This window comes from Rhinoraja longicauda, chromosome 3 (genome assembly GCF_053455715.1).
Source record: "Rhinoraja longicauda isolate Sanriku21f chromosome 3, sRhiLon1.1, whole genome shotgun sequence".
Classification (NCBI taxonomy): domain Eukaryota; kingdom Metazoa; phylum Chordata; class Chondrichthyes; order Rajiformes; family Arhynchobatidae; genus Rhinoraja; species Rhinoraja longicauda.
This window is the reverse complement of record NC_135955.1, coordinates 27,654,581-27,680,726: the sequence shown is the minus strand read 5'-3', so window position 1 is coordinate 27,680,726 and position 26,146 is coordinate 27,654,581. Positions and strand designations below refer to the sequence as shown.

The 26,146-nt window shown below is 40.6% G+C and overlaps 1 protein-coding gene across 1 annotated transcript in view; it reads right to left on the bottom strand.

Annotated features, from left to right (window-relative positions):
* smu1a (SMU1 DNA replication regulator and spliceosomal factor a) overlaps positions 1–25,540 on the bottom strand; it is a 28,021-nt gene extending 2,481 nt beyond the window's left edge. Inside the window, exons 1-11 of the mRNA XM_078395128.1 lie at positions 25,416–25,540; positions 22,561–22,771; positions 20,645–20,797; positions 15,964–16,074; positions 14,005–14,133; positions 13,522–13,641; positions 12,463–12,579; positions 8,354–8,481; positions 2,661–2,787; positions 1,417–1,584; positions 265–417 (exon numbers count right to left, since the gene is read on the bottom strand). Coding sequence (XP_078251254.1) covers positions 265–417; positions 1,417–1,584; positions 2,661–2,787; positions 8,354–8,481; positions 12,463–12,579; positions 13,522–13,641; positions 14,005–14,133; positions 15,964–16,074; positions 20,645–20,797; positions 22,561–22,771; positions 25,416–25,441 — 1,443 coding nt within the window. The 5' untranslated portion in view covers positions 25,442–25,540. The remainder of the gene's footprint in view (positions 1–264; positions 418–1,416; positions 1,585–2,660; positions 2,788–8,353; positions 8,482–12,462; positions 12,580–13,521; positions 13,642–14,004; positions 14,134–15,963; positions 16,075–20,644; positions 20,798–22,560; positions 22,772–25,415) is intronic.
* Between the last annotated feature and the right edge of the window lie 606 nt (positions 25,541–26,146).

Below are 26,146 nucleotides of genomic sequence, written 5' to 3'. Positions count from 1 at the left end.
ACACAGATGCTTGATAATTTTAATTGCTCAATTAGCCACTCTTCACCTGTCAAGGCCTTGAATTCTGGAAATTATTCTTCAAATCTCCGGCCTCGCTACCTCAATATATGCAAAATGCATTTTATACTAGAACCTTAAGAATATTGCGATGTCATTTTTGGCTCCTCAATAGAAAAAAAATCAGACTGTCTTTACAATAATCCTTTTTCCAAAGACAAAGAAATTTGATTGCACTTAGATTTATAGAAACACAATCTCTCTTACCGTCAACGTTCTCTCCAGCTTTCCAGTCACTGTACTGAAACAATAAAGCACAAAATCTTCACCGACGCAGTAGATCCATTCCCCACGTGGAGACAGGCAGCAACACACAAAGTCACCTCCCTCTCTTTTACCAGAACTGAAGCTTCTCACAATCTGCAACAAAGGAGAATTTAAGTTTACAACTAGCAAAATGATTGGTTTGAAATCCCAATTTTATTATATACAAGAGAAGAGCAACTAAAGTCAAGGAAGTCTAAAAGTCTACGGCACATAAGATGGTTGTTTGGTTGGGTTGATCTGCTAAATCCAGCAGATTTTTTAATATATAGAACTGATCCAGCTGCATCCTGAAGACTACTTGAATATCCTCTGCCCTATTGGAGTACATTCCAAATACCAAGCAGTTATGCAAAGTATAGCATTTCATCTTGCTCTTTTAGTAATCATCTTAAATTGGTTGCCTCTGATCACCAAGCAGTCAAAGCAACTTACCCAAACCCTTAATGATAATTTTAGCGACTCACCTTCCTCGTCCTTCTCTGCAAGTTGAACAACCTTTCCCCAGTCTAACCCAGTTACTATTAAACCAAAGTGTCATACCATATAAAACTTTTCCACGGAGATCATTTTGCAGAATTTAATGCACAATGCTGGTATATATTGTAAATGATAAATACTTGACAGGCATAAACCGAGGGGACTTGATAGTCAGTAACATCACTGCTCTATAATCCCATATGAAACTAGCGAATCCTCCTCTCCAATCCCAAATGCATAAAGATTTTTCCAAAAAACAAATTAACCAAATCTATAAAATAAAACAAATCCAAGAAAAAGATCAGGAAAGAGAAAATGATATTTACTAAAAGATGTAATCTTGTCATAGATTTGCACCACAGTAGTATATCTAAAAAAGCCTAAACAGATATATAGCTTTTAAAAGTGATTATTTTGTCTTTGAACATCAAAAAAAATTACGCTTGAAATAGGAAACAAACCCACCGCTCAGTATAAACCTTGCATGTCTCATGCTTTGAATGAAAGCAGCAATTATTTATGATCGTTACATTGTTTTCTGATCTGACTGTCTATTTATTAGTCTTTTAAAAAGGCTTCTAAACTCTTTCATGGAAATAAACTGCACAGCCATACCTGCCCTTGCATGTTCATGATGACCACTGTATTTGATCGGTTACAAACTACGAAATGTTCAGGGTTCTTTGGCAATAGATGCACGCTGTTCACTGTGATATCGGTACCAGCAGAACTTCCCAATGACTTAAAGGTATTTGCACATTCTGTGGTCTTCACATTCCAGATCTGGAAAGACGAGGAAAATATTTCACGTAATTAATATTAGAATTAGTCTACCATTGAATCAGCAGATGTCTCTGTACATGAAAGCTGAATGCAATATACAGTATTTATTTAATGTAAATTCAATTACTCAATGAATTCAGAGTTTTGTTTTTTTTCTCTCTTTTTTTTTCTTCTGTCTGAACAATGTTCTCTTATTTATTTATCTTTATTTTTTACAGAACTTTTTAGAAAACAAACCCTCCCACCCTTCCCCCCACCCCCCTTATACTAACACCAAATAAGAAAAAAAGATTAAAGACTGCCTGGGTGTTGGGGGTCCTGCACACGCCCCATTGAATTCCAAACAAAATAAACTGTACATATATATATACATCTCTCCCAAAAGAACCATTGAGAATATGAACAATTCTTCTATATATATAGGCCCCTCTTTTGTAGATAAGGACGCCAGATATTAAAAAAAGTATCATATTTGTTCCTTAAATTATAAGTAATTTTTTCAAGTGGGATACAGTTAGAAATTTCATTATTCCAAAGGTCCATACTTAAATAGGAATCAGATTTCCAAGTAACTGCGATAGTTTTTTTGGCTACTGCTAATGCAATTTTTATAAATTCTTTCTGATATTTATTCATTTTAAGTTGTGGTCTTATTCCTTCAACATCACCCAATAACAAAAATCTTGGGTTGTATGGAAGTTGTATTCCGATAATCTGTTCTAGAAAACTTCTTAAGTTTGTCCAAAAAGGTTGTATTTTTGAACAGGACCAAGTAGAATGAAAAAAAGTACCAATTTCTTGATTGCATGAATTCAGAGTTAAGAAACATTTAGACAGGAACATGGTTAGAAAAGAGTGATATGGGCAAACGCAGGTAGGTGCGACTCGTGTAGATGGGGCACTGCCATCTTGTGACTCAGCCCAGCAAGATGCTCAGTCCAAATATATCCTTTGATCACATTTTTTTGATTCTCTGACTACAGAAGGAATTGTACTTAGCCTATTACTAAAATGTTAACAACGATAAATGTTCATCATTAGTGTAAAACATCTTTGCTCCTCGTTCTATTTATTACCTTTACACTCCCATCAGAGGATGCACTGAGAATGTAATGTCCATCTTGTGTAAATGTCACTTCATTAACAAATGATGTGTGACCTCTGAACTCCTTCAGCGTTTTTCCAGACTTCAGACCATGAATCCTACCAAAAACAGAATATCAAATTAACAACAGTAATGGAAAATTTCTCAGTCAAATTAGAAATAAAAACGACAAATATGACACAAAATGTTGGAGTAAACCAGCCGGTCAGAAGCATCTCTGGAGAACATGGATGGGTGACGTGATCAGTCTGAAGAAGTGTCCCGACCCAATACATCACTTATCCCTGTTCTCCAGAGATGCTGCCTGACCCGCTGAGTTACTCTTACCCAAGCAAACAACCATGTCAAAGGTTCAAAAGGTGAATATTTCTCAGATATCTCCAACTATAGAAAGCAAAAACCATTTTTTTCTCTGCTAATCTTGTCTGCGTGACAACATGAGATTAGAAGGAATAAATCATATTCACTATTCCATGATGGTATGCCAGTCTTACCATTTATTTCTTAAAATAAGGAAATATTTTTGTAAATGCTCCATTTGAAATAAACCACAGTGCCAGCACTTGTGTGCTCTTTAATATTACCTGCCTGATCTCCTTCCCTTCCCCCCCCCTCCTTTCCTCCCCTTTCCCCCCTTCCCTTCCCTTTCCCCCCTTCCCTTCCCTTCCCCCCCCCCCCCTCCCTTTCTCCCCCCCCACCATCCTAAGCACTTCCTAAACAGACTACGAGGTGGAACCTCATTCTAAAGTGTTCAATTCTATGCTGGACACAAGATCATATCGATCGTGGAATCTGGAGCAAAAAAAAATTGCTGGAAGAACTCAACAGGTCGAGCAGCATGTGTGAAAGCAAAGGGATGGTCGTCATTTTGCGTTGAGACACTGCATCAGTACTGAGAGTGTAGAATGAAAATAGCCAATAGACGAAATGTTGTGGGAAGGAACTGCAGATGCTGGTTTAAACCGGAGATAGACCCAAAATGCTGGAGTAACAGTGGGACAGACTGAGTTACACCAGCATTTTGTGTCTATCATTAGCCAATATATAGAAGTGGGAAAATGGACACAAAAAGCTGGAGCAACTCAGTGGGTCAGGCAGCATCTCTGGAGAGAAGGAATGGTTGACGTTTTGAGTTGAGACCTTTCTTCATACTGACCCGAAACGTCACCCATTCCTTCTCTCCAGAGATGCTGCCTGTCCTGCTGAGTTTTGTGTCTACCTTCGGTTTAAACGAACATCTGCAGTTTCTTCCTACACATATAGAAGTGCGAGAGAGGGGTGAGACACCAGATGAGGGGGAGGGGGTTGGATGATGGACAGATGTTATTAGGTGGAAGAGGAGAAAGGGGGAGTACAGAGACGGGCAAGAGGTGATACGTGAATAGACGTTAGGCAGATGGAACCAAGTGGAATGGGATAGGGGAAGATTAGAGACAGGCTGACATGGAATTGATGAAACCAGGTAAGGGAGGGATGATGGATGGGCAGATGGCACCCGGTAGAGGAAGGATACATGAATTAAGGGAGAAGAAATCCAGGTGGATAGGTATGTGAGTGATGGGCAGATAGAACCAGGCGGGGGAGGGTAATGAGTTTAAATAACAAGGGAAATGGAAAGTGATAGAAAATGTGAACAAAGGGAGAGAGACCTTTGGGTGGTCTGGTGGAAAAGGAACACATGGGTATGTGTGGGTTACATGAAACCAAACAATTCAATGGTCTGCATTGGCTGCACAAGTGGAATGTGATGTTTTTCTGGTTTACATATGGCCTTGTGTAGCAGTGGAGAAGGCTGAGGACTGAGGTCAGTGTGGGAATGAGAAGGGGAGTTGAAATTACCTGAAACTGGGAGTTCAAGGTGGCCTTTGCAGAAAGGGCATAGGTGCTCCTCAAAAAGGTTATCTAATCCACACTTTGTCTCACTGATGTAGAGGAGGTCACATTGAGAGCACCAAATGCACTAGACCAGGTTGGTCGAGATGCATGTGATTCACTGACTTACCTGAAAAAACTTTATTATCGTCATGTGTACCGAGGTATAGTGAAAAATTTTGTTTTGTATGTTCTCCATACATGATTAGATAATACTATGTGTACATACAATCGTCAAATGCAATAAACAGAGCAAAGGCGAAGATACAGAGTTTAGAATATAGTCCACAGCATTGTAGCACATCTGTTCCATAGACAAAGTCCAATGCCAGAAATGGAGTAGAGGGGAATTGGACAGTACCCTAGCTTACCGAAGGACCGTTCATAAGCATGATAAAAGAGTGGGAAAAGCTGTTCCTAAGTCTAGTTATGTGTGCTTTCGAGCTTCTGTACCTTCTGCCATACTAGAGCAGGGAGAAGGAATGACCGAAATGGGCCAAGTCTTTGATTTGGTGGCTACTTTTTTGAGGCAGCATGAAGTGTAAATGGAGTCAATGGTGGGAAGTCTAGACTGTGTGATGGACTGGGCTACATCTACAATTCCTTGCGGTTTTGGGCAGAGCTGTTCCCAAACCAAGTTGTGATGTAACCCACCAGTATGCTTCCTATAGTGCAACTGTAGAAACTTGTAAGAGTCAGGGAGACATGTAAATTTCCTCAGTATCTGTTCAGATCCCTGGATGGTGGTAGGGAAGAAGGCAAAGGGACAAATGTTGCACCTCCTACTGTTGTCGGGAGAAGTGCCAGGAGACAGGAAGAGGTAGATAGGGAGGGATGTGCAGATTAGGGAGTCACAGAGAAAGTGATCCCTGTGGAAAGTAGAAGGGGAGGACAGGGTGGTGGTTTACTAGTGGTGGGACCCTGTTGGAGCTGGTGGACATGGCAAAGGATGACCTGTTGGATTATCCTGTGGGGTGAAAGGCGAAGACCACGGGAACTCGGTCTAATATGTCTGGCGAAAAGGGGCGGTAGGGTGTTGTGAGCAGATGTGTGGGAAATAGATGAAATGCACATGAGAGTACACAATTCAACTTCGCGTTTTAGACAATAGACAATAGGTGCAGGAGTAGGCCATTCAGCCCTTCGAGCCAGCACCGCCATTCAATGCGATCATGGCTGATCACTCTCAATCAGTACCCCGTTCCTGCCTTCTCCCCATACCCCCTCACTCCGCTATCCTTAAGAGCTCTATCCAGCTCTCTCTTGAAAGCATCCAACGAACTGGCCTCCACTGCCTTCTGAGGCAGAGAATTCCACACCTTCACCACTCTCTGACTGAAAAAGTTCTTCCTCATCTCCGTTCTAAATGGCCTACCCCTTATTCTTAAACTGTGGCCCCTTGTTCTGGACTCCCCCAACATTCGGAACATGTTTCCTGCCTCTAATGTGTCCAATCCCCTAATTATCTTATATGTTTCAATAAGATCCCCCCTCATCCTTCTAAATTCCAGTGTATACAAGCCCAATCGCTCCAGCCTTTCAACATACGACAGTCCCGCCATTCCGGGAATTAACCTAGTGAACCTACGCTGCACGCCCTCCATAGCAAGAATATCCTTCCTCAAATTTGGAGACCAAAACTGCACACAGTACTCCAGGTGCGGTCTCACCAGGGCCCGGTACAACTGTAGAAGGACCTCTTTGCTCCTATACTCAACTCCTCTTGTTACGAAGGCCAACATTCCATTGGCTTTCTTCACTGCCTGCTGTACCTGCATGCTTCCTTTCATTGACTGATGCACTAGGACACCCAGATCTCGTTGAACTCCCCCTCCTCCTAACTTGACACCATTCAGATAATAATCTGCCTTTCTATTCTTACTTCCAAAGTGAATAACCTCACACTTATCTACATTAAACTGCATCTGCCATCTATCCGCCCACTCACACAACCTGTCCAAGTCACCCTGCAGCCTTATTGCATCTTCCTCACAATTCACACTACCCCCCAGCTTAGTATCATCTGTAAATTTGCTAATGGTACTTTTAATCCCTTCGTCTAAGTCATTAATGTATATTGTAAATAGCTGGGGTCCCAGCACCGAACCTTGCGGTACCCCACTGGTCACTGCCTGCCATTCCGAAAGGGCCCCATTTATCCCCACTCTTTGCTTTCTGTCTGTCAACCAATTTTCTATCCATGTCAGTACCCTACCCCCAATACCATGTGCCCTAATTTTGCCCACTAATCTCCTATGTGGGACCTTGTCGAAGGCTTTCTGAAAGTCAAGGTACACCACATCCACTGACTCTCCCCTGTCAATTTTCCTAGTTACATCCTCAAAAAATTCCAGTAGATTTGTCAAGCATGATTTCCCCTTCGTAAATCCATGCTGACTCGGAATGATCCCGTTACTGCTATCCAAATGCTCAGCAATTTCGTCTTTTATAATTGACTCCAGCATCTTCCCCACCACTGATGTCAGACTAACTGGTCTATAATTACCCATTTTCTCTCTCCCCCTACTTTCTTAAAAAGTGGGATAAAAGAGGAGACATCTGTGGTTAGTTTGTTCCTTGAAATGGAGGTAGAAAAATCCAGGAAAGGGAAAATGTCATACACAGTTTCGCTGGAGCCGATGTAATTTAAAAAAGTGGCAGGAATCGGATGAGATTGTTAAGGTAAAAACAATTTCCAGATTCACATAATACACACCCATCTTGGGTTCCTTTGCCACTCCCACCAGTCCACCAAATGCTTTCTGCACTTGTGCAGATCAATTTTTATGTGCATGAAGGAACTGCAGATGCTGGTTATAAACTGTAGAGACACAAAATGCTGGAGTAACTCAGCCGGACAGGCAGCATCTCAGGAGAGATGGAATGGTTGATGTTTTAGGTCGAGACCCTTTTTCAGACTAGTCAGGGGAAAATGAAATGAGAGATATAGACGATGATGTAGAAAGATAAAGAACAATGAATGAAAGATATGCTAAAAAGTAACAATGATAAAGGAAATAGGCCATTGTTAGCAGTTTGTTGGGTGAAAACGAAAAGCTGGTGCTACTTGAGTGGGGGAGGGATGGAGAGAGGGAATGCAAGGTTTACTATCACCTCTGACAGTTCTCTCCCTTTGTTTACTTTTCTCCACTCGTCTTGGCCAAGGCCTGTTACCCCCTCTCTCCCCCCATCTTTCCTGTCCCCTTTTCTGCTCCTTCTCTGCACCCCCTCCCTCCCCATCCTGATTTCATCTGGCCCATCATCCCTCTCACCAATATTTCCACCTTCTTGCTCCTACCTTACCTCTCCTTTCCATTCCAATATACTGGCTATTTTCCCTCTGCACTCTTGTTCCCAATGCAGGGTCTTGACCTGAAACAGCTACCATCTCTTTACCTTCACTGACACTGCTTGAACCGTTTAGTTCAAAGAGTTTATTTTTTGCTCAAGATTTTATACTGCAGTTTTACTCTATTTCACCTCCTAAGATTGATTATTAGAAGTGACAAATCTAAAGATGTGTCCCAGCTCAGCATGGGATTCCTTACTATAATATGGATAGGATACTTGTGTAGGAAAGAACTGCAGATGCTGGTTAAAATCGAAGGTAGACACAAAATGCTGGAGTAACTCAGCGGGTCAGGCAGCATCGCCCATTCCTTTTCTCCAGAGATACTGCCTGACCCGCTGAGTTACTCCAGCATTTTGGATAGGATACATACTGCCTTACCAACACATAACCCTCCCATCACAAAAAAACATTGAAAAAATGCTTAATAAATTAAATCTCACCGGATTGTTTGATCAAAAGATGCACTGAGAATCTGACTGCTGTCTTTTGAGAAACTGAGGCAGGTCACTCCCTTACTGTGAGCACGTTCAAATCGGCGTAGACACTGACCGCTCTGTATTTTCCACACCTGTAGAGCAACCAATACATTTAGGAAGAATTTGGTGTTTTATCCAAGCCTGCTGCAGCACCTGTGCATTTGTAATGCAAAACTCCATTGTTTGAAAATTTCACTTTAACCAAATCTATTTTAATACAACCTTTTCTTCTGCCAATCTAGATTTTGATTTAGAAATAGCAGGGAAGACAAACATTCAGCCCATTTTGCCCATGTTGGCCCTGCTTAAGAGTAACCTAGACAACGACTTTCTTGTTCAGTTCTGCTCTCCATGTTCAGTTTTGTTTCCACAAGTACAATATTTCCTCTTGTGGGTGAATATTGAATCTGCTTAAACCACTGTGCATGAAGGAACTGCAGGTGCTGGTTTAAATCGAAAATAGATACAAAATGCTGGAGTAACTTAGCAGGACAGGCAGCATCTCTGGAGAGAAGGAATGGGTAACGTTTCTGGTCGAGACCCTTCTTCAGTCTGAAAAAGGGTCTTGACCCGAAACATCACCCATTCTCTCCAGAGACGCTGTCTGTCCCGCTGAGTTACTCCAGCATTTGTGTCTATCTTCTGCTTAAACCACTCATTTGGACAGTGAGTTTCATGTAACGAGCACTCGTTGCATGAAAAATGTTTGGTTATCACATATACATCCAATGCAGTGACAAACGTGGGATTTAAAATGACTGAAGTATCCCAGTAAATCGACTCTAGTTTTGGAACCCCTGGAAAAAGAAAGTGGCATTCCATGGGGCTGGTGTTATAAGTCCTTAAAGTGAGGATTTAATTTAGTGAGTAGTTTAGTGGAATTTAATAGAACATAACCATACTTCTAACTAAGCTTTTAAAACAAGATTAGCTAGCACAGGGAAAGGTCAGTGATGTACTGTTACTTTAACATATAGGAATCTTGAACAGTAGTTAAACTACAGAAGCCTGTGGAAAGTTTCTTAACTGAAATCAATGCGCTCAAGATGGCAGAGGATGATATGATGTTGGAGACTATTCAGTACATAGGAAGAGAGAGACATTTCTAGACTATGATTTTCAGAACAGAGTTGAGAGTTAAGGAGGTGGCATTGGGGAGTTTTCAGTGGTAGGAATGGTGGCCATTCAAGACTCAGGGAGAATAGGGCAGTAAAATCGAACAAATTACTAGAGAGAGAGAGAGAGAGAGAGAGAGAGGGTTGGCCAGCTGTGTGGGGGACGAGGATTCAGGGTATAGCCATTGAATAGATAATAGCGGCACTGAGTCCATAAAAGTTGAGGTTCACAATTACAGCAGGAATCCAGTAGTGATTTATTTTAATTGTTTCCACAACCTGCATGATTTAGTGAGAGAAAAGGTGATTTGTGGATTAGCACTGCGGAAACTGGTAGAGGTGAGGGTGGATTGAAAAATGTTGGGAATTTAATCCATTACTAATTTAATCAACAGAAACCAGGAACATTGTAATATTTATATGCAAAACTCATGGTCCTAGTTTTATACCTATTGTGAAATCAAAGTAAGACTGCAGTATATTTTTGTTACGGCGGGTCAATTTTACTTTCTTTATAGGAAGTGATCAAAAGGGAGTTCCACAAAGAAACATTTCAGAACTATTAAGATTGAGCAGCAGCAAAAAATAAAGTTTAACAAATGGTGGCCATTATGCTGGGAAGTGAAAGCAATGCTGAAAGGTGGGTAAGGAATTGCCAATAAATATAAAATTAATCAATAAGCTTTAAAAGGCCAGGTCAATTACCAATTTACCTACGATTTGCAACAGGATACATTTCATTCTTTTATCTATCTGAAAATTCACCAGTGGTTACATAAGAAGGGATCTATGAGACAAGATTTATCAAATCTATTACTGATACTGCCAAATTGATTTTAATGTTGAACACTGAAATTAACCGCAATTTGAATAAAATAAGTTAAATAACATGCATTGAAAAATTCAACAAGTAACTTTGAAAAATATATTCTGGTATTCTAATCAGATGTAACCAAGTTATAAATGCACAAGTAGAAACATTATGGGAAGAACATGACTGTAACTCTCATTTCGAGTTTATACAGATCCTCCACAGGCAGTGAATGTTCACCACGAAATTTTACAAGCAGAGGATACTGGTTAACGAGTTGTTTAACTAAAATTTTATTTGCTACAACGAAGGGTGCAGAACACATTGGGAGACCGTCTTTCAAACAGATGTTTTTTCCAACACCAGTAACATTTAACAGTCAGTTTGAACTGGGTAATGGGGAGAGAGAGTCTGTGAAATAAACAAGCTATTTAAATTGGGAAGAAAACTCTCTTGAGAATCCGCCCTCTTCCACATGGCAACAATGGCAACTTGTATGTTTTAGCTTGTCAAAACAATTGTGGTTTGCGTTTAGGTTATTGCAACATTACTGGAAGAGGATGAGTTTCCAACTTTTCTTACTACCCATGGCAACTCACATCCCCACTAAAAGTGTGTTTGCTGCAGGAATTTTTTTACTTAATGCTTTCGTTAATCAGGGAAGACCAGTTTCATAATTGAGCTATGGAACCCCCCTTTATATATTCATTGAAGGGATGTGGGCTTCACAGGCTGAATCAACATTTAATAGTCCGTCCTTAAGAAGGTGCTGGTGAGCTGCCTTTTTCAACTGTTGAAGGTGTAGATATACCTGCAGTGCTGTTCGGTAGAGTGTTCCCAAGATTCTGACCCAGCGACGACAAAGGAATGGTAATATATTTTCAAGTCAGGATCACGTATGGCTTGGAGGGAAACTTCCAGGTGATAGTGTTCCCATGATGGTGCTTTTGCTGCCCAAGTCCTTCTAAGGGGTAGGAGTCATGGGTTTGGAAGATGGAATCTTGATGAGTTGCTACAGTGCACCCTGGAGATGGTACAAACTGATGCTACAATGCATCAGTTGTGGAGTGAGTGAATGGTTGGGGACGGGGTGTGTGTCTATGTCCTGAATGGTGTCACACTTCTTCAGCTTCGTTGAAGTTGCACTCATCCAGGCAAGTGGAGAGTATTCAATCACAGTCCTGACTTGAGCTTTGCCGATGGCAGACAGGCTTTGGGGACTACTTGCTGCAGGAGGCCTAGCCTCCGACCTACTTTAGAAGCCACATTTTGCACATGGCTACTCCAGTTCAGTTTCTGGCCAGTGGTAACCCCTCAGGATATTAATGATGGTAAAATCAGTAATGGTAAAGCCTTTGAATGACAGGGGACTTCTTGCATATGGCGAATACAGCGGCGAGGCGAGTACAGCGGCGAGGCTGGGCCAGCGGCGAGGCATGTGTTTTGCAGAAAAATGTGAGACGAAATCGGAATGGCGGAAATGAAATAAGAAAACGGAAACTTTCCGCCAAATTCGGAAGGGTTGGGAGGTCTGCCCATGATTCCATTAAGGCAATATTAAGATCAGAAAAGTGACTTTGACGGAACCCAAACTAAGCTTCTGTGTGCGTTGTTGCTAAAAAAGTGCCGATTGTTATCTCCTGTCATTGTATCGAATGGCAGAGAAAGCTTAATGGATTGCTTCCAATTATTGTTATTACTCAAGCTGCACTTTACACATGCTACTAATTACACAGAATATTCAATACAGAAGCAGACTATTCAACCCAGCAGGTTCAAGGCAGCATTCCAGCCCCTCATCAATCTTCTCCCTCCCTAACAACACCCCTTGTTCCTTTCTCCTTCAATGTTTTGTTGAAAGCATCTTACCCTAAAATTGCTCTTTGCCATTCATCTTGTTCTAACCTCTCCTAGTGGTGCAAGTTCAGGTTCTAACCATTCAGTTACCTACTGATAACTGGAATAGGACAATGACTTTATTCCAATCAGATTCATTTTCAGTTGTTCTCTGACTGCTCCATGACATGCACAATTTGTTCATAGAGAAATAATTGTATTGCAAATAAATGTAATGATTCAATTCAAAAGTTAAAACCCTGTTAACACGCTTCAGATCTTCAAAATAATTCCCAAATGTAGCCACCCACCTTAATCTTTCCATCCTGTGCTCCCGTTGCTAACATTTCAGTGTCACGACTGAAGCACATGCAAAGGACTGCATCATCCATCATCATGAAGTTATCTTGTGCCTGGTATTTCAAATCCTGGAAAGTAACAGAGGAATAGTTAAGAAAAGTGAAAGCAGTCCTGTTTATATAACAACAAATCCACCCACAAAGCAATGAGGACCCAGAATGCAGCCTTGGAGAATAATCCTTTTTTCATTCTCAAGACCCGAACCTACAACTCATGTGCATGTATCGTTTTCGAGTCCTAAATGATAGCATAAAAAGAAAATTAAATTGACTCCCACTACCTTTGTTTTTAGCTAATACATCTACTAACAAGACTGTCATTGGCAATAACTGAGAAACAATTAATCGGCTGATAACTCAAACTCTAGTACATACTCCCATCCAGCCAACAATAGACTAAGTCTTCAGTCATGCATTTTAATAAACTGCTAAATCCTTTTGCTATAAGAGCATTTTATAGAATATAAAATATATAATATATGCCACCAAAATCTATCAAATCAAGTAGAACATCATTAATAAATGTAGTATATTCAACAGAGCTTTCTCTGGAATACAGAGCCACATATCCATTAAAATCTAAGCTTAGACAGTTATTCTATACACTTATATTCTGTGGATGACAAATTAATTGATCATCAAGGGAACAAGAGTCCTTTTTTGAAAATGTGTTTTGTCTGATATTCCGCAATACACCTGCGTATTCTTGGTGCGATTTCAAATATTCATACATCAAAGCAACAGTACAAAAGAAACATACATCAGAAACAGTATAAAAAGCTTTAAAAGCATTATGATCAACAGAGTAATTCCAGTGTTATTTTTAAATATTATTCTTGGATATTAACAGCATTTAACCCAGAAATAAAAGAGCTCGTGACATTACAAATGCCAAAGGTTCAGAAAGAGTGAAAGGTTCACAATAGTTAAATGTTGGATTGATTTTTGAGGGGTCCGGGTGGAGAAACCAAATATTTACATCAACCTTAAACAAGACAGTTCTGTGCATACCTTTCTAATTTTGCCAGTGGTGAAGTTCCATACTTCGATAAAGCCATCCACTGAACCTGTAACCAGATACTGGCCATCTGGGGAGAATCGAGCACACTCCACGTGGGACTTCTGGCCAAACTGTTCAAAGCACAAATAAGACAAACTACATAACTGACTACTTTCCAACAAGCTGTTATGACACCTTATTTCCCCTCCCAAGAGCATAAATTCCTTATTCATTCCAAATATGTATTCAAATGAAACAGACATTAATTAGAATGACTTCTACATTTAAAACATACTGCTTCCCTTGTTAATCAATAACACATCAAACACTATGAAGAAATCGAGAACTTTTAACTGTGTTCAGTTATATGAATGGTATAATTAATGCCTTAACTTAATTAATGCCTTAATTTACTTCACCACTGGCTAAGCTTGGTTCTGTTTGTAACGTGCACAAATACCTAGAATTTCACTATTAGCTGTTTAAAACATTACCTTGATGTGCCTGCTGAGTTGAGTGGGAAATTTCTCCTCTTCTACATCTTTCACAGCTGCTTTTCCTCTGAACAAATCAATTGTCATACCTGGGGGCAACAGACCTTGGTGCTGTTGCCATTTCAATGCCTGGAGAAACACACAAAAAAACAGCTTTAGCATAGGGCTATCATTTTATCAGAATCAGAATAATCTTTATTGTCATCCAAAAAAAACAAGTCTTTTGGACGGAATTCCGTTACCCACAGTCCAACAAAGAGAGCAATAAAAATAAGCAATAACACACACAATCACAAACCAACACAAAACAAAAAAAAGCTAAACACTACAATTAAGACAAAAAAAACCAAAAAAACACAAAAGACAAACGGACTGCAGGTGAGCCGCAGCTGCTGTGCAGCGCCGCCACTTCCTAACAGTATCACATACAGAATGACATGAATAATTTCTATTGTGTCTAAATTCCCTTCATTGCAAATTGTGAGAAGTAGTTTAATTAAACAAGTAGCATGTCGTTCACAGAGTGAGGTCCGCAAAAGCAAAATAATTCTCAGATGCAGGATCTATTGCACATTTATTAGCACAACTTTAATGTTAAAAGTTCAAGTTCAGCCTTATCACATTATAGTTTATTTATTGCTTGGATTGCAGGCACATTAGACGAATTAGCTACTTGAATCTGCACCATGATTCAATTAGAATAATGGGTGATCTGTTGTATTAATTCCATCTGCCCAGTATGGTAACTTGGTATAGATCCCATCATCTCCTCCACCCCCCACCCCCCCCTCCTTCATTCTGCAGGAAGGACTCCGAATCAGGTTTAAAAATCTATTGCTTTAGTATGTGAGATTCTCCCAGTTCTTCTGGCAAGCGTTTGATTATTGGTCCCAAATGCACATCAGGTATTCTTGGAAGGAATAGATGGGAATTCAGTTGTATCTGGTCTCACAAGAGTTATATGTATCATCCAAAGTGCAAGTTAACTTTAAATCTACTGCAGTTTGCAATATTTAATAGAATATGGACTTTACAACTCAGCTCAGGTTTCCCCCCTTTTATTTACATGAGAATAAATACAAAATATATAATGAATGATATGCAAGACAGCAGGTGAAATAATAATCTATATATTGGACAATACAGAAATGCTACATTTTAATGGGAAATTATCACTTTCTAACAAAGAAACCATAATCTCTCATGGCTACAGGTGACCCTGTGTTATGACTGTTCGGCTATAGAAATTCACCGTAACAAAATACTAGCAAATATTCATGATGGGGAATAATATTCATTCTCGTAGAACTCGCATGAAAATAAGGTAATTAAATCAACACATAATGGGGTATTTTCAACTCGTATTTCTTGATGTGAGCACGATGGCGTGGCTTCGCCTTACGGAAATTGTGATCTGGACCACTGCATGGCACACAGCTCCTCTTTAATGTGGCATCACCTGTACTTTTTTTAACGTTTATAGCCACGGCATGGAATCAGGCCCTCCAGTCCACCAAGTGCACACCAACCAAACGGTCACCCATTCTTATTGGTCCTTTTTAATCCCACTTTTGCATCCATTCCCTACGAACAGGAGAGCAATTTACAGAAGCCAAATTAACCTCCCAACCCTACAGGTCTTTTGGGGGAGGGGGGGGAGGAAACTGGAGCAGCCACAGGAAACCCATGCAGTCTCAGGGAGAACATGCAAACTCCACACAGACAGCACCAGGGGTCAAGATTGAACCTGAATCTCTGGTGCTGCAAGGCAGCAACTCTACTAACTGCGCCACAGTGTCTCCCAAAGGGAGCAAGTTTCCAACGGGTGTAGATATGTCAATAAGTGTCGTTTGGATAGCAGTGTTTTCTTTTTTTTTTTTGCTGCTATGTTTTTGTTCCAAACAACTTGGAATTAGGTATCTCTCAGGAGGATGCTCCAGCTACTGAAAATGTACCCACCTGACCCAACAATGCCATGAGACGCGAGGGGGGCACCACACTGACTTCGCCGGCCAAGGCCTGAGCAATGGCTGCTCTCCGCTTCTCTTTGCTGCTGCCGTCTGGATATGCCTAAGCACAATGATACAACATGTTACTGAGACAATACAGAAAATTTATAAGAGTAAGCTTTCAAATTCCAAATATACTCACACCAGCCAAAAATAAAACCTTTCATTCACTAACTTTAGCTTAGAGATGTAGGTCAGAGAATTACTTTGCTTTTGATTATTTCTTATGTACAGCAAATAACATTGAGTAATACTCTGTTGAAAGTGTCTTGTAGTCTTTGTATTGACACTGGGGTTAAAATGAACCATTCTTTAAAAAACATTGGAAGTTATGGTGATTCCAATGCATTTCCAATTAAAAAGATGGTGGAGGAAGATTCAATAACTTTCAAATGGGAATTGGATGCTTATGATAATTTTAGCTTTCCAGTTTCAGTTTGACAAATATACTCACATTCCTGACCGTGTGTCCCCCACAAAGCGCACACATTCCAGACCCTGGTTCCGACCTTAAACTTACTCATATTCCTCACCCCTAGTGTTCCAAACCCTGAATCTGAACTTCTTGCCCGAACAGGACATCACATGCAATCCAAACAATACTCGCCAGACGCCACAGCAGTGGACCAGAGTCATAGCGAGAGGTTTGGAGGAAAATTTACCAACATGCCCAGAACTACAAAGTCGGCCTTGCAACTATACTGACCAATGGGTGTTAAGACAGTGGATTACGAGGAATTAATAAATGCAGTTCATACTGGAGTAAAGATAATTTTATGGCTTTTTATGTCTGCGTTAAAAACAAGTAAGCAACCAGGAAAAAGATAGGACCACTCAAGCATAAAGGAGTGAATCAGAGAAGATATTAAACAAGTACTTCACATCTGTATTCATAAAGGAGAAGGACACGGCAGACAGTGAGATCAGTGTGGGGATTACTAATATGTAAGGGCAGTTTGAGATCAAGCAGGTAATAATGGCTTGGGGCTCTTGAAGGGCATCAGGGTGGGTGAGTCCCAGGTCCTGATGGGATCTATCCCGTTATTAAAATAAACCAGAGGAGATTGCAGGTGAGCATCACTTCAGTGGTAGGGAAGCAGTTGGAGAAGATTCTTCAGGATAGCATTTACTTCCATTTGTCAGGAAATTATGATGCACCTCTTTCAGACTTTGTTTAGGCTACATTTGGGGTATTGCGTGTAGTTCTGGTCGTCCAATTACAAGAAGGTTTGGAGAGGGTGTACAAAAGATTTACCAGAAGGCTGCTTGGATTAGTGGGTATTAGCTACAACGAGAGGTTGGACAAACTTGGATTGTTTTTTTCCTAGAACACTGGAGGTTGAGGGGAGATCTGATAGAAGTATTTAGAATTAGGATAGACCTAAATAGAATACAGTCAAAATCTTTTCCCCAGGGTGGAATTGTCAAACACTAGAGGGCTTAACTTTAAGATAAGTGGGGCAAAGTTTAAAGGAGATGTGCGTGGCAAGTTTTATTTCTAAACACAGTGAGTGGAAGGTGCCTGGAACATGCTGCCATGAGTGCTGGTGAAAGTAGGTAAGATAGTGGCGGTTAAGAAGCTTTTAGATATGCACATGGATATGTTGAAAATAGAGGAGTATAGATCTTGTGTATGCAGAAGAAATTAGTTTAGCTTGGAATTATGTTTGGCAAAGACGTTGTGGCCGAAGGGCCTGTTTCTATGTTGTACTTTTCTATGTTCTAGGCTAATGGAAGATCTGATGTTGACAACAGAATCTTAATGTAAAAACACCTAAATCAGTCAAGTACAATTGCAGACCTCCCAACTTTTGATTTTGCAAATTCATAATTTTGATGTCCAAAATTCAGAATGTTACGTCAAAATTCATAATATGGCACAAAATGCAATGTTTCAGCAAAAAAGAGTATGCACGCCAAATGCGCATAAGTATTGGGCTACATTCATGTGTGAAAAACTACTATTATTTCCAATAGTCTGTAGTTCTTGGACTACATGTACAATGTCAGTCCTATCATGAGTATATTCTGCTATTTATAGAAAGGTTATTGAACAGAAATACTTTTTACAACACAAAGTTTTTTTGTTTTGTTTTTTTTCTATTTTGCTTTTTCCTTACACATCCCAATTCCCTTGGTATTGAATAAAAGAACAATGGTCATAAAATGTATGACTAAGTTATGAAGAAAGAGTTTCATTTACAACTGCACATACCTAATTTCATTGAAGACATACTTGCTCCAGTCATCTTCAACAGCAAATCATAACGGTCCATGCCCCCCCCCCCACCTCCACTCCCTTCCTCCACCCCCCACATCCCCCGCACCCCAACCCCCCCCCATTCACCCACCTCATCTCCTCTCAACGTCAATGGGCCTCACGCTATGCAGCGAAGCAGGGCCAGCGGCCAGCAGTGAGGCGGAGCCAGTGGCAGGGCTGGGCGAGGCATGTGTTTTGCAGAAAAATGTGAGGCGAAATCGGAATGGCGGAAATGAAATAAGAAAGCGGAAACTTTCCGCCAAATTCGGAAGGGTTGGGAGGTCTGCAATTGGGTTCACAAGTCCTGGTCTAAGCTTAAGGCTACATTAGGTTTCAATGGCTGCACAATGCTCGCAATCATTCCTGCTTTGATGTTCAAAAGAATAAATATGATCCCAAACTGGCCAACATTATTAATAATCACCTAGGAGATTTGTTCAATATTCAAAAGGCACCAGTTGTACACAAACAGGAATCTTTAAAATTACAAAAAAAACTGGTGACTTTTGCATATTGAAAATCAAGTGCCTACTACATTCCAGTGCCTACTACAGGAATGTGAGTGAGGAAAAGAGCCGAGAGCTTGCGCGAGGCATACAACAGGGGTAAAAAAAAATGATTTTTTTGAAAATGTACACAAAATTACCAGTTTCAAGCCTCTTAGTGCACTTCAAAGTAAAAACAGACATTACAAAATAATGTGAATATGTCACTGTACACTAATAACATTTTGAAGTAAATTCGCACATTGATTGATAATCAGCCCAAAAAGGTGGTAATTGGCTTTTCTGCTGTGTTTTATATTTTAACCCTATCTTAATTCATTTAGTTATATAATCTTGCACTTAAATTTAATATTTACTCATTACATTTCCACCACTGATTTTCTGGCACTCTTGGTTCCAGAGCTTTGCGGGTTTACCCAGCAGGCCAAGGAAGCCGGCTATGGGAATAGATTTGTTGGCTCTAGCTGGGCTGGAGTTCCAAAGCCCCGCAGGTTGCAAATTCAACCCACCGATCGGTCATGGAAGTCCTGATGAGGTTGAGATTGGCTGCCTTGCCCAGCCGAGGTGCCACATTTTCGGACTGACTTCCGCGGCGCGGGGGATTTCTTGCGGAACTCTTAGCCACCTCTAGTGGCCGAATTGACAAATTGGCTATGGAAGTACCGATGAGGTTGAGATTGGCTGCTTTGCCCAGCCTAGGTGAGACTTCCAGGGCGCACGGGGGAGGGGGGGATTTCGTGCGAAACCCCTAGCGAACTCTAGCGGAACCTAGTGTTCATTACAAGTCTACACATCGTTTATTTCTTTTTCTTTCTTTTTTTCGATCTTATTTCTCCGTTTATTTGGCAAAGTGAAAATCGCGGAAACCATGCAAAAAGCGCGGAAAATTGATTTTTAAAACGTGGAAATCTGCGGAAACGCGGAAAATTCACATGCCTGCTACTACCATTGCTGCAGGATCAATAAGGTTAAATTGAACTTTTAAAACCAGCCGGCCATATGGATCGATGAACGCAAGTTACTTGACGACTAGGAAAGAACTGCAGATGCTGGTTTAAATCGAAGGTAGACACAAAATGCTGGAGTAATTCTGGAGAGAAGCAAGTTACTTGACAGCAGTTTGAGTAGGAAAATAACTGCAGATGCTGGTACAAATCGAAGGTATCACAAAATGCTGGAGTAACTCAGCAGGTCAGGCTGAGTTGCTGCCTGACCTGCTGAGTTACTCCAGCATTTTGTGATACCTTTCTTTGACAGCAGTTTGAGATACCCAGATAATTAAAATAACACCTATATTAAAATCAGATTTAGACCATGAAGTTAGAATATTCCACAGGAAAGGGAAATAATGAAAGTCCTAGTTTTTTTTTTAATGCTGATGCTTTTTTTTACATGGTACGCTTTATTGTCCTTTATATTTATTTACCTTGCATTTGACAGAACCTTTGAAAAGAACAGTTTGGTTTCTATTTACAAAGTATGTTACATAATTTAACATTGCTCTGTGTTTTTGTCCATTTTATTGACAAACTCAATTTGTCAGCTTTTCCCTAAGTGCGGGCATGTGTTCAGCACACACAACAAAAGTAGAACAAGTATGATGCCACTGACATCTTGAACATGTAGAATTTTGCATCAGATTTACCTAAAGCAATGAATTGGGTGTCTGTACTTTCTGTGCTTCAGTTCAATTTATTGTCACGTGTACCAAGGTACAGTGAAAAACATTTGTTGCGTGCCACCCAGTCAGTAGAAAGACAATACATGATTACAATCAAGCCATTTACAGTATATAGATACAGTGTATAGAGCTTGCTCTCTCCCTTTCCCCTTCACATGTTTGCTAAATGACAAATATTAGTTACCTCACGTGGATCAAAGTAGGACCTTGCCAGCAGGTTCTCCAGATGAATGTATCTCTCTGGTGTGGTCTGTTTTAGCATAATCATTGGGTCAGTTTGTCGGAGCAAGGATCTGGCAGCACCCAACTCACGAAGTTCAATCAACTCTAAAACCACCTAGGAAAAAAACACAAGATTCAAAATTTCAGCAATGTCAAACTACTCTGCACGATCGCAATGGTGACACTTTTCTAAAAAAACAAATAATTTACCTGAAAAAAGGGATAATAAAAATCACTCTGTGTATGTCCAACCTTAACAGGGTATAACTTTCAAATATCAAACATTTTAAACCTAGAGAAATCCAGTCTTCAAGCAACAATCATTATTTGACTTTCACAGATCATATTTCCTGGATGCATGTGGAATGAAGTTAAATTGCCTATATATACTTCTTCATCTTTTGCTCTTGCACAAATAAAGCTCACCATCAAACTTATGTTATGAGCATTTGTAGTGGTTTGTGTATTTTTGAACGCTTGTTGCAAAAATTAATATTAATTGTAAACCAAGAAAACCTACTGAAGTTTCAAAACAATGTGAAAATCAAAATATTGCATGCACTGAATATTTGTAAAAAAAGTGAAAATGCTGGAGAAATTCAGCAGGTCAGTCAGCATCTGTGGACAGAGAACCTGAATTAATGACTCCGTTTGAAGACAATATCACAGGTGGAAAGAATTAATTTGTATGGTAGCTCTCACAACCTTGATCCACTATCTTGGGAGTCTTATATCCATTTGAGAGCAAAAAGGATTTAAAGTTAACACATTTGAAAAACTGCAACATTGACATCTGTTTTAATCATATTACTGAGTGATAGTGTATCGTGAAACACTAATATATTTTGTGTAGTCCAAAGAAAGACACTTCCTTTTAACTTTACATCTTGCACAAGGAAATAATTTGATTTCATAGTGTTCTACAATTAAACGTTCTGATTGTGCTTAAATCACTCTGTGGGTTTGCCTCCATCTCTATAACCTCCTTCAGTACTATAACCCTCAGATTTCTGCAATTCCCAAATTCTGGCTACCGGTTGACAGGTTTTTTTCACCTCAATATTGAGAACCAATTGCCCCACTGTCAACAGCTTGCTCACAGTTACCATTAGGCCTAGTTTCAGATTGCAAGTTGCAATTGGTCCCAACTAGATGAGCAAGAAGTGACCAGAGTGAGAGGAATGTAAAGACCTGGCAGTTATGGGATTGCAGGTGTTTGCAAACACTTGGCCACTGAGGGGTGTTGCTGAAATTTGGTGCTTTTCACAACATTTCCATGTTTTCTAAAAGTCAGTGCAGTCATAAACATATCAGAAAATCACAAATAATTTTGATTTTAAGAATTTTTATATAGATAACTGGAGCCATAGATTTATTTAAGGGACCATTAAAATTTAAAGTAATATCTTTTCACTTGGACTATTCACTAAAAGAAAAATAACAATAATTATAATGCCATTCTTTTTGATTTGATGACTTTGCTTAAAGACACTCAGTAGGTTTATTTAATATCATTCAAATTGTATTTACCTTTTATTTGCATTTTCCCCATCTGTCATGTTTGGGCACTGTGCAGTGTTGCTGAAATTTGGTGTTTGTCACAATTTTTTTCTTATATTATGAACACGTATAGTCATGAAACAATCAGAAGTTAAAAAACAGGTAACGTACCCACTGATGCTAAATGGTGAATGTTGTTAGCAGCGATATTATGCTTGGAAACATAATTACCACGCTTGGTTCAGAGAACCTCCAATTGAAAGATGGAGAAAATATTCAGAGCATATTCCACCATTCAGTCAGGTATTAACCTTCACCATAAAAAAAACATTCAGTCACTCTCCCAGCCAACGTATTAATAACATTTGACCATCTTACCTGCTCATATAAATCGATAAGAGTTTTGTCAGGCAGCTTCAGTGACTGTATGGCTTGCAACACAGTGTCCCAGTGCCCACTGTTAATATCTGCAACAAAACTCTCTATACTATCCACTGTGTTCAGGGAGACCGTGGTCTCCTCTTGTAAAGTTGCCAGAGTCCGGTGCAAATTATTCTCCTTCAAATACTGCATGATCAGACGGACAACGCTATGAACAGATAACATAACTCAATTAGTGCATATATCAAATCAGTTTTCAATGATTATATAATTACTTTACTGAAATAGAGTTTGAATTCAAACTTTCTGATAGGCTATGCTACTATCCAAATGAAAGATTGCAAGTATTTTCTCCTTGACAATGGGAAAGACTGTGTATGTAAAGTTACCATTTTGCCCATTAAAGGAAAGTGTAAATAGAGAATAAGAAGCTTGCATAGATAATTTTATTACTACAACTACAGGAACTCATAATATCAAAATGTAAGCAGAAGAGGGGGAAAATGCTAGAGACTGGCATGAATTGCATCACTCCATTAAAGAGCCAGGTCAACACAATAGAAGGCCTCTATATGGGTACTGATGCAATATGCCTACATTAGTCCATGACAATTTAAGACAAAACTGTTAGAATGAGAGGCTATGATTAAAGGCCAGAAACCACCATTGAGGGAGATCAATGGTGATCAGCAGAAGTCAAAAACCTTTGTCATTAAGCAAGCATATTTAAAAACATCCTGCCCTATTTTTTGGTGTCTCAAAAAACGCAGCCACCGTCATCAGAGACCCACACCACCCTGGCCAAGCTCTCATTTCACATGCCATCAGGAAGAAGGTATAGCAGCCTGGAAACTGTAATATCCAAGTTCAGAAGAAGCTTCTTCCCAAAAACCATCAGTATTAAACACTAGGAATTAAGAGGGCAGGGCGGTGGACATTGTCTACATGGACTTTAGCAAGACTGTATTGCAGGCTGGTCAGATGGACCAGAACACATGGAATCCAGTGCGAGCTTGCCAACTGTATACAAAAATGGCTGGGCGATAGTGGAGGATGTTTTTTAGATTGAAGGCATGTGACCACTATCATGCCACTGGGATTAGCACTGTTTCCTCTGTTGTTTCTCAAACATATGAATGTTTTTGATAAAGATTTAGATGGCATGATTGGTTCTGTATGCAAATGACAGAAAATTCTGTTGGAACCTAAGACAACCTTTTTCACTGTCCAGTGAAGAAGGTTGACTACGATTACAACAGAATCTAAATCAACTGGGAAAATTGGCAAAGGAATGGCAGATGGAATTTAACTCAGATGAGTGCAAAGTGATGTATTTTGGGAAGTCAAACCAGGTAGGGCATGTCCAGTGAATAGTTGAGCATGGAGCATATAATTGAATGAGAGAGACAGAGGTATAAACACATAGTTAGTTCCCTGAACGGCCAATGCAGAAAGAGAAGCTATAAGACATATTTGCTTTCATCAGTCAAGGCACTGAGTACAAGAGTCAGGGGCTGTGATGTTTCAGTTGCACGGAATATTAATTGGGCTGTCCTTGGAAGTGTACCTACTGGTGCACAGTTCTGGTCACCACACTGTAGGAGTGTTAGAGCTTGCAGAAAATAATCACATGTTGCCAGGATTGGAGGACTTGTCACAAGGAGATTGAATAGATTGAGTCGGTTTTCACCAGACCAAAGGAGGCCAAGGAAGATGATTAAAGTGTATAAAATTACGTGAGGAAAAGATTTGATGGACATCTATGGTTCAACTTCCGGGGGGGGGGGGGGGGTGTATAAAACCAGAAGGCATAGGTTTAAAGTGAGAGAGTGAGGAGATTTAAAGGGGTTCCGAAGGGTAACTTTCCCAAAGTCATTGGTATGTGGAACGAGCTGCCAGAGAAAGTGATGGCAGCAATAGCAACATTTAAGATGCATCTGGACAAGTACTTATATGTGCATAGTATAGAGGAATATGGAATTAATGCAGGCAAATGGAATGATATTTGATGGTTGGCACAAACACAGAGGAACCAAGGGCCTTATGCTGTGCTGTACAATTCCATGTCAAATTAGCTACTGTATATAACACTTACGGCAGCAACTATAGTTTAAAGATATGCAACAAATGTCAGGAAGTTCAGGTAGCTTCGTGAAAGGTGTTATAAAAATTCAAGCCTATATTTCCTTTCTACACAATATGCCCCCATGGTCAACAACGGTGTATATAGAACTGCAGATGCTGTAACCTTGAGCGAAACACAAAGTGCTGGAGGAACTCAGTGGGTCAGGCAACATCTCTGGAGAATATGGATAGGTGACGTTTGGGGTCAGGACCCTTCTTTTCAGACATGAACTATCCATGTTCTCCAGAGATGCTGCCGGACCCGCTGAGTTATTCCAGCACTCTGTCCATTTTTGTCAACCGGCATCTGCAGTTCCCCCTGTTTCTGTAGATGCTGGGATCTTTAGCGAATCACAAAGTGCTGGAGGAACTCAGTGGGCCAAGCAGCATATGTGGGGGGTGGGGTAGGCAGACGTTTCAGGTCTGGACCCTTCTTGAGATGGATGCTGCCTGACCTGCAGGGTTACTCCAGCACTGTCTGTGTGCGGTTTTATTTTTTGGGAAGTCGGCATCTGCAGTTCCTTGTGCCCAGGTTGGTAACTGCATGTGGTCGGTTCACGGACGTGCCTTGTGCAGAGAGACCCAGATCACGGCGGGGCTCGCCTCGGTCTGGGCTGCTCTGCCTCTGCACCGCACCGCACTGCTCGCCGGCCCCGCCGCCGCGGCTCCACCCAGTCCCCGTAAACCCCCCAACCCCCGGCACATTACAGCCCAGACAACGCGCTTACTCCGCCGATTCGATCTCAATAGACATGGCGCCAGTCCCCGCTCGCCGCCGCCGCCGACCTGACGCAGCAACAACAACTCGACGCCGAGGCCGCTCCGCAGCCGCTGACCTGCTTCCGCCGTCAGCAGGAAGTCGGCTCCGCACCAGCCAGGAGGCGGAGTTTGCCCGGCGCCGCCAGGGGGGGCGCGGCTGAGGGCTGGTCAATGGGGAGAACAAGTACAGCTGCAGATGCTGGCTGGCATGTTCTCCACATGTGTATTTCTACCATGCATTAGTTTCTAATTGTGCATCTTTGCACTGATGTCTTTTTTTAATATTCATTGTGAAACGGCATATGTAATTTAGTTATGTAATTTTATTTTGTCTGCAATTTAGTTATTCATTTGGATATGTCTCAAGAAGGGTCTCAACCCGAAGTGTCACCTATTCCTATTCCTTTTCTCCAGACCCGCTGAGTTACTCTAGCTTTTTGTGTCTATCATAGATATAATTGATGTTTTGTCTGTTGTCAGAATCTATGTAACAGTATCTATCAAACTGTGCAACTCCTCCCCCTTCTGTTGTGGGGTAGATTGACTGCCCACCCTACCCTCCCCCCTCCCCATCCCCATCCCCAAGCTTTTCACATCCCCAATCCTTTCCACTCATCACTTTAATTTCATGTTTCATGTATTTTGTGTTTTATGACTGTTGGCAGATCAATTTCCCTGCTGGGATAAATAAAGTTCTATC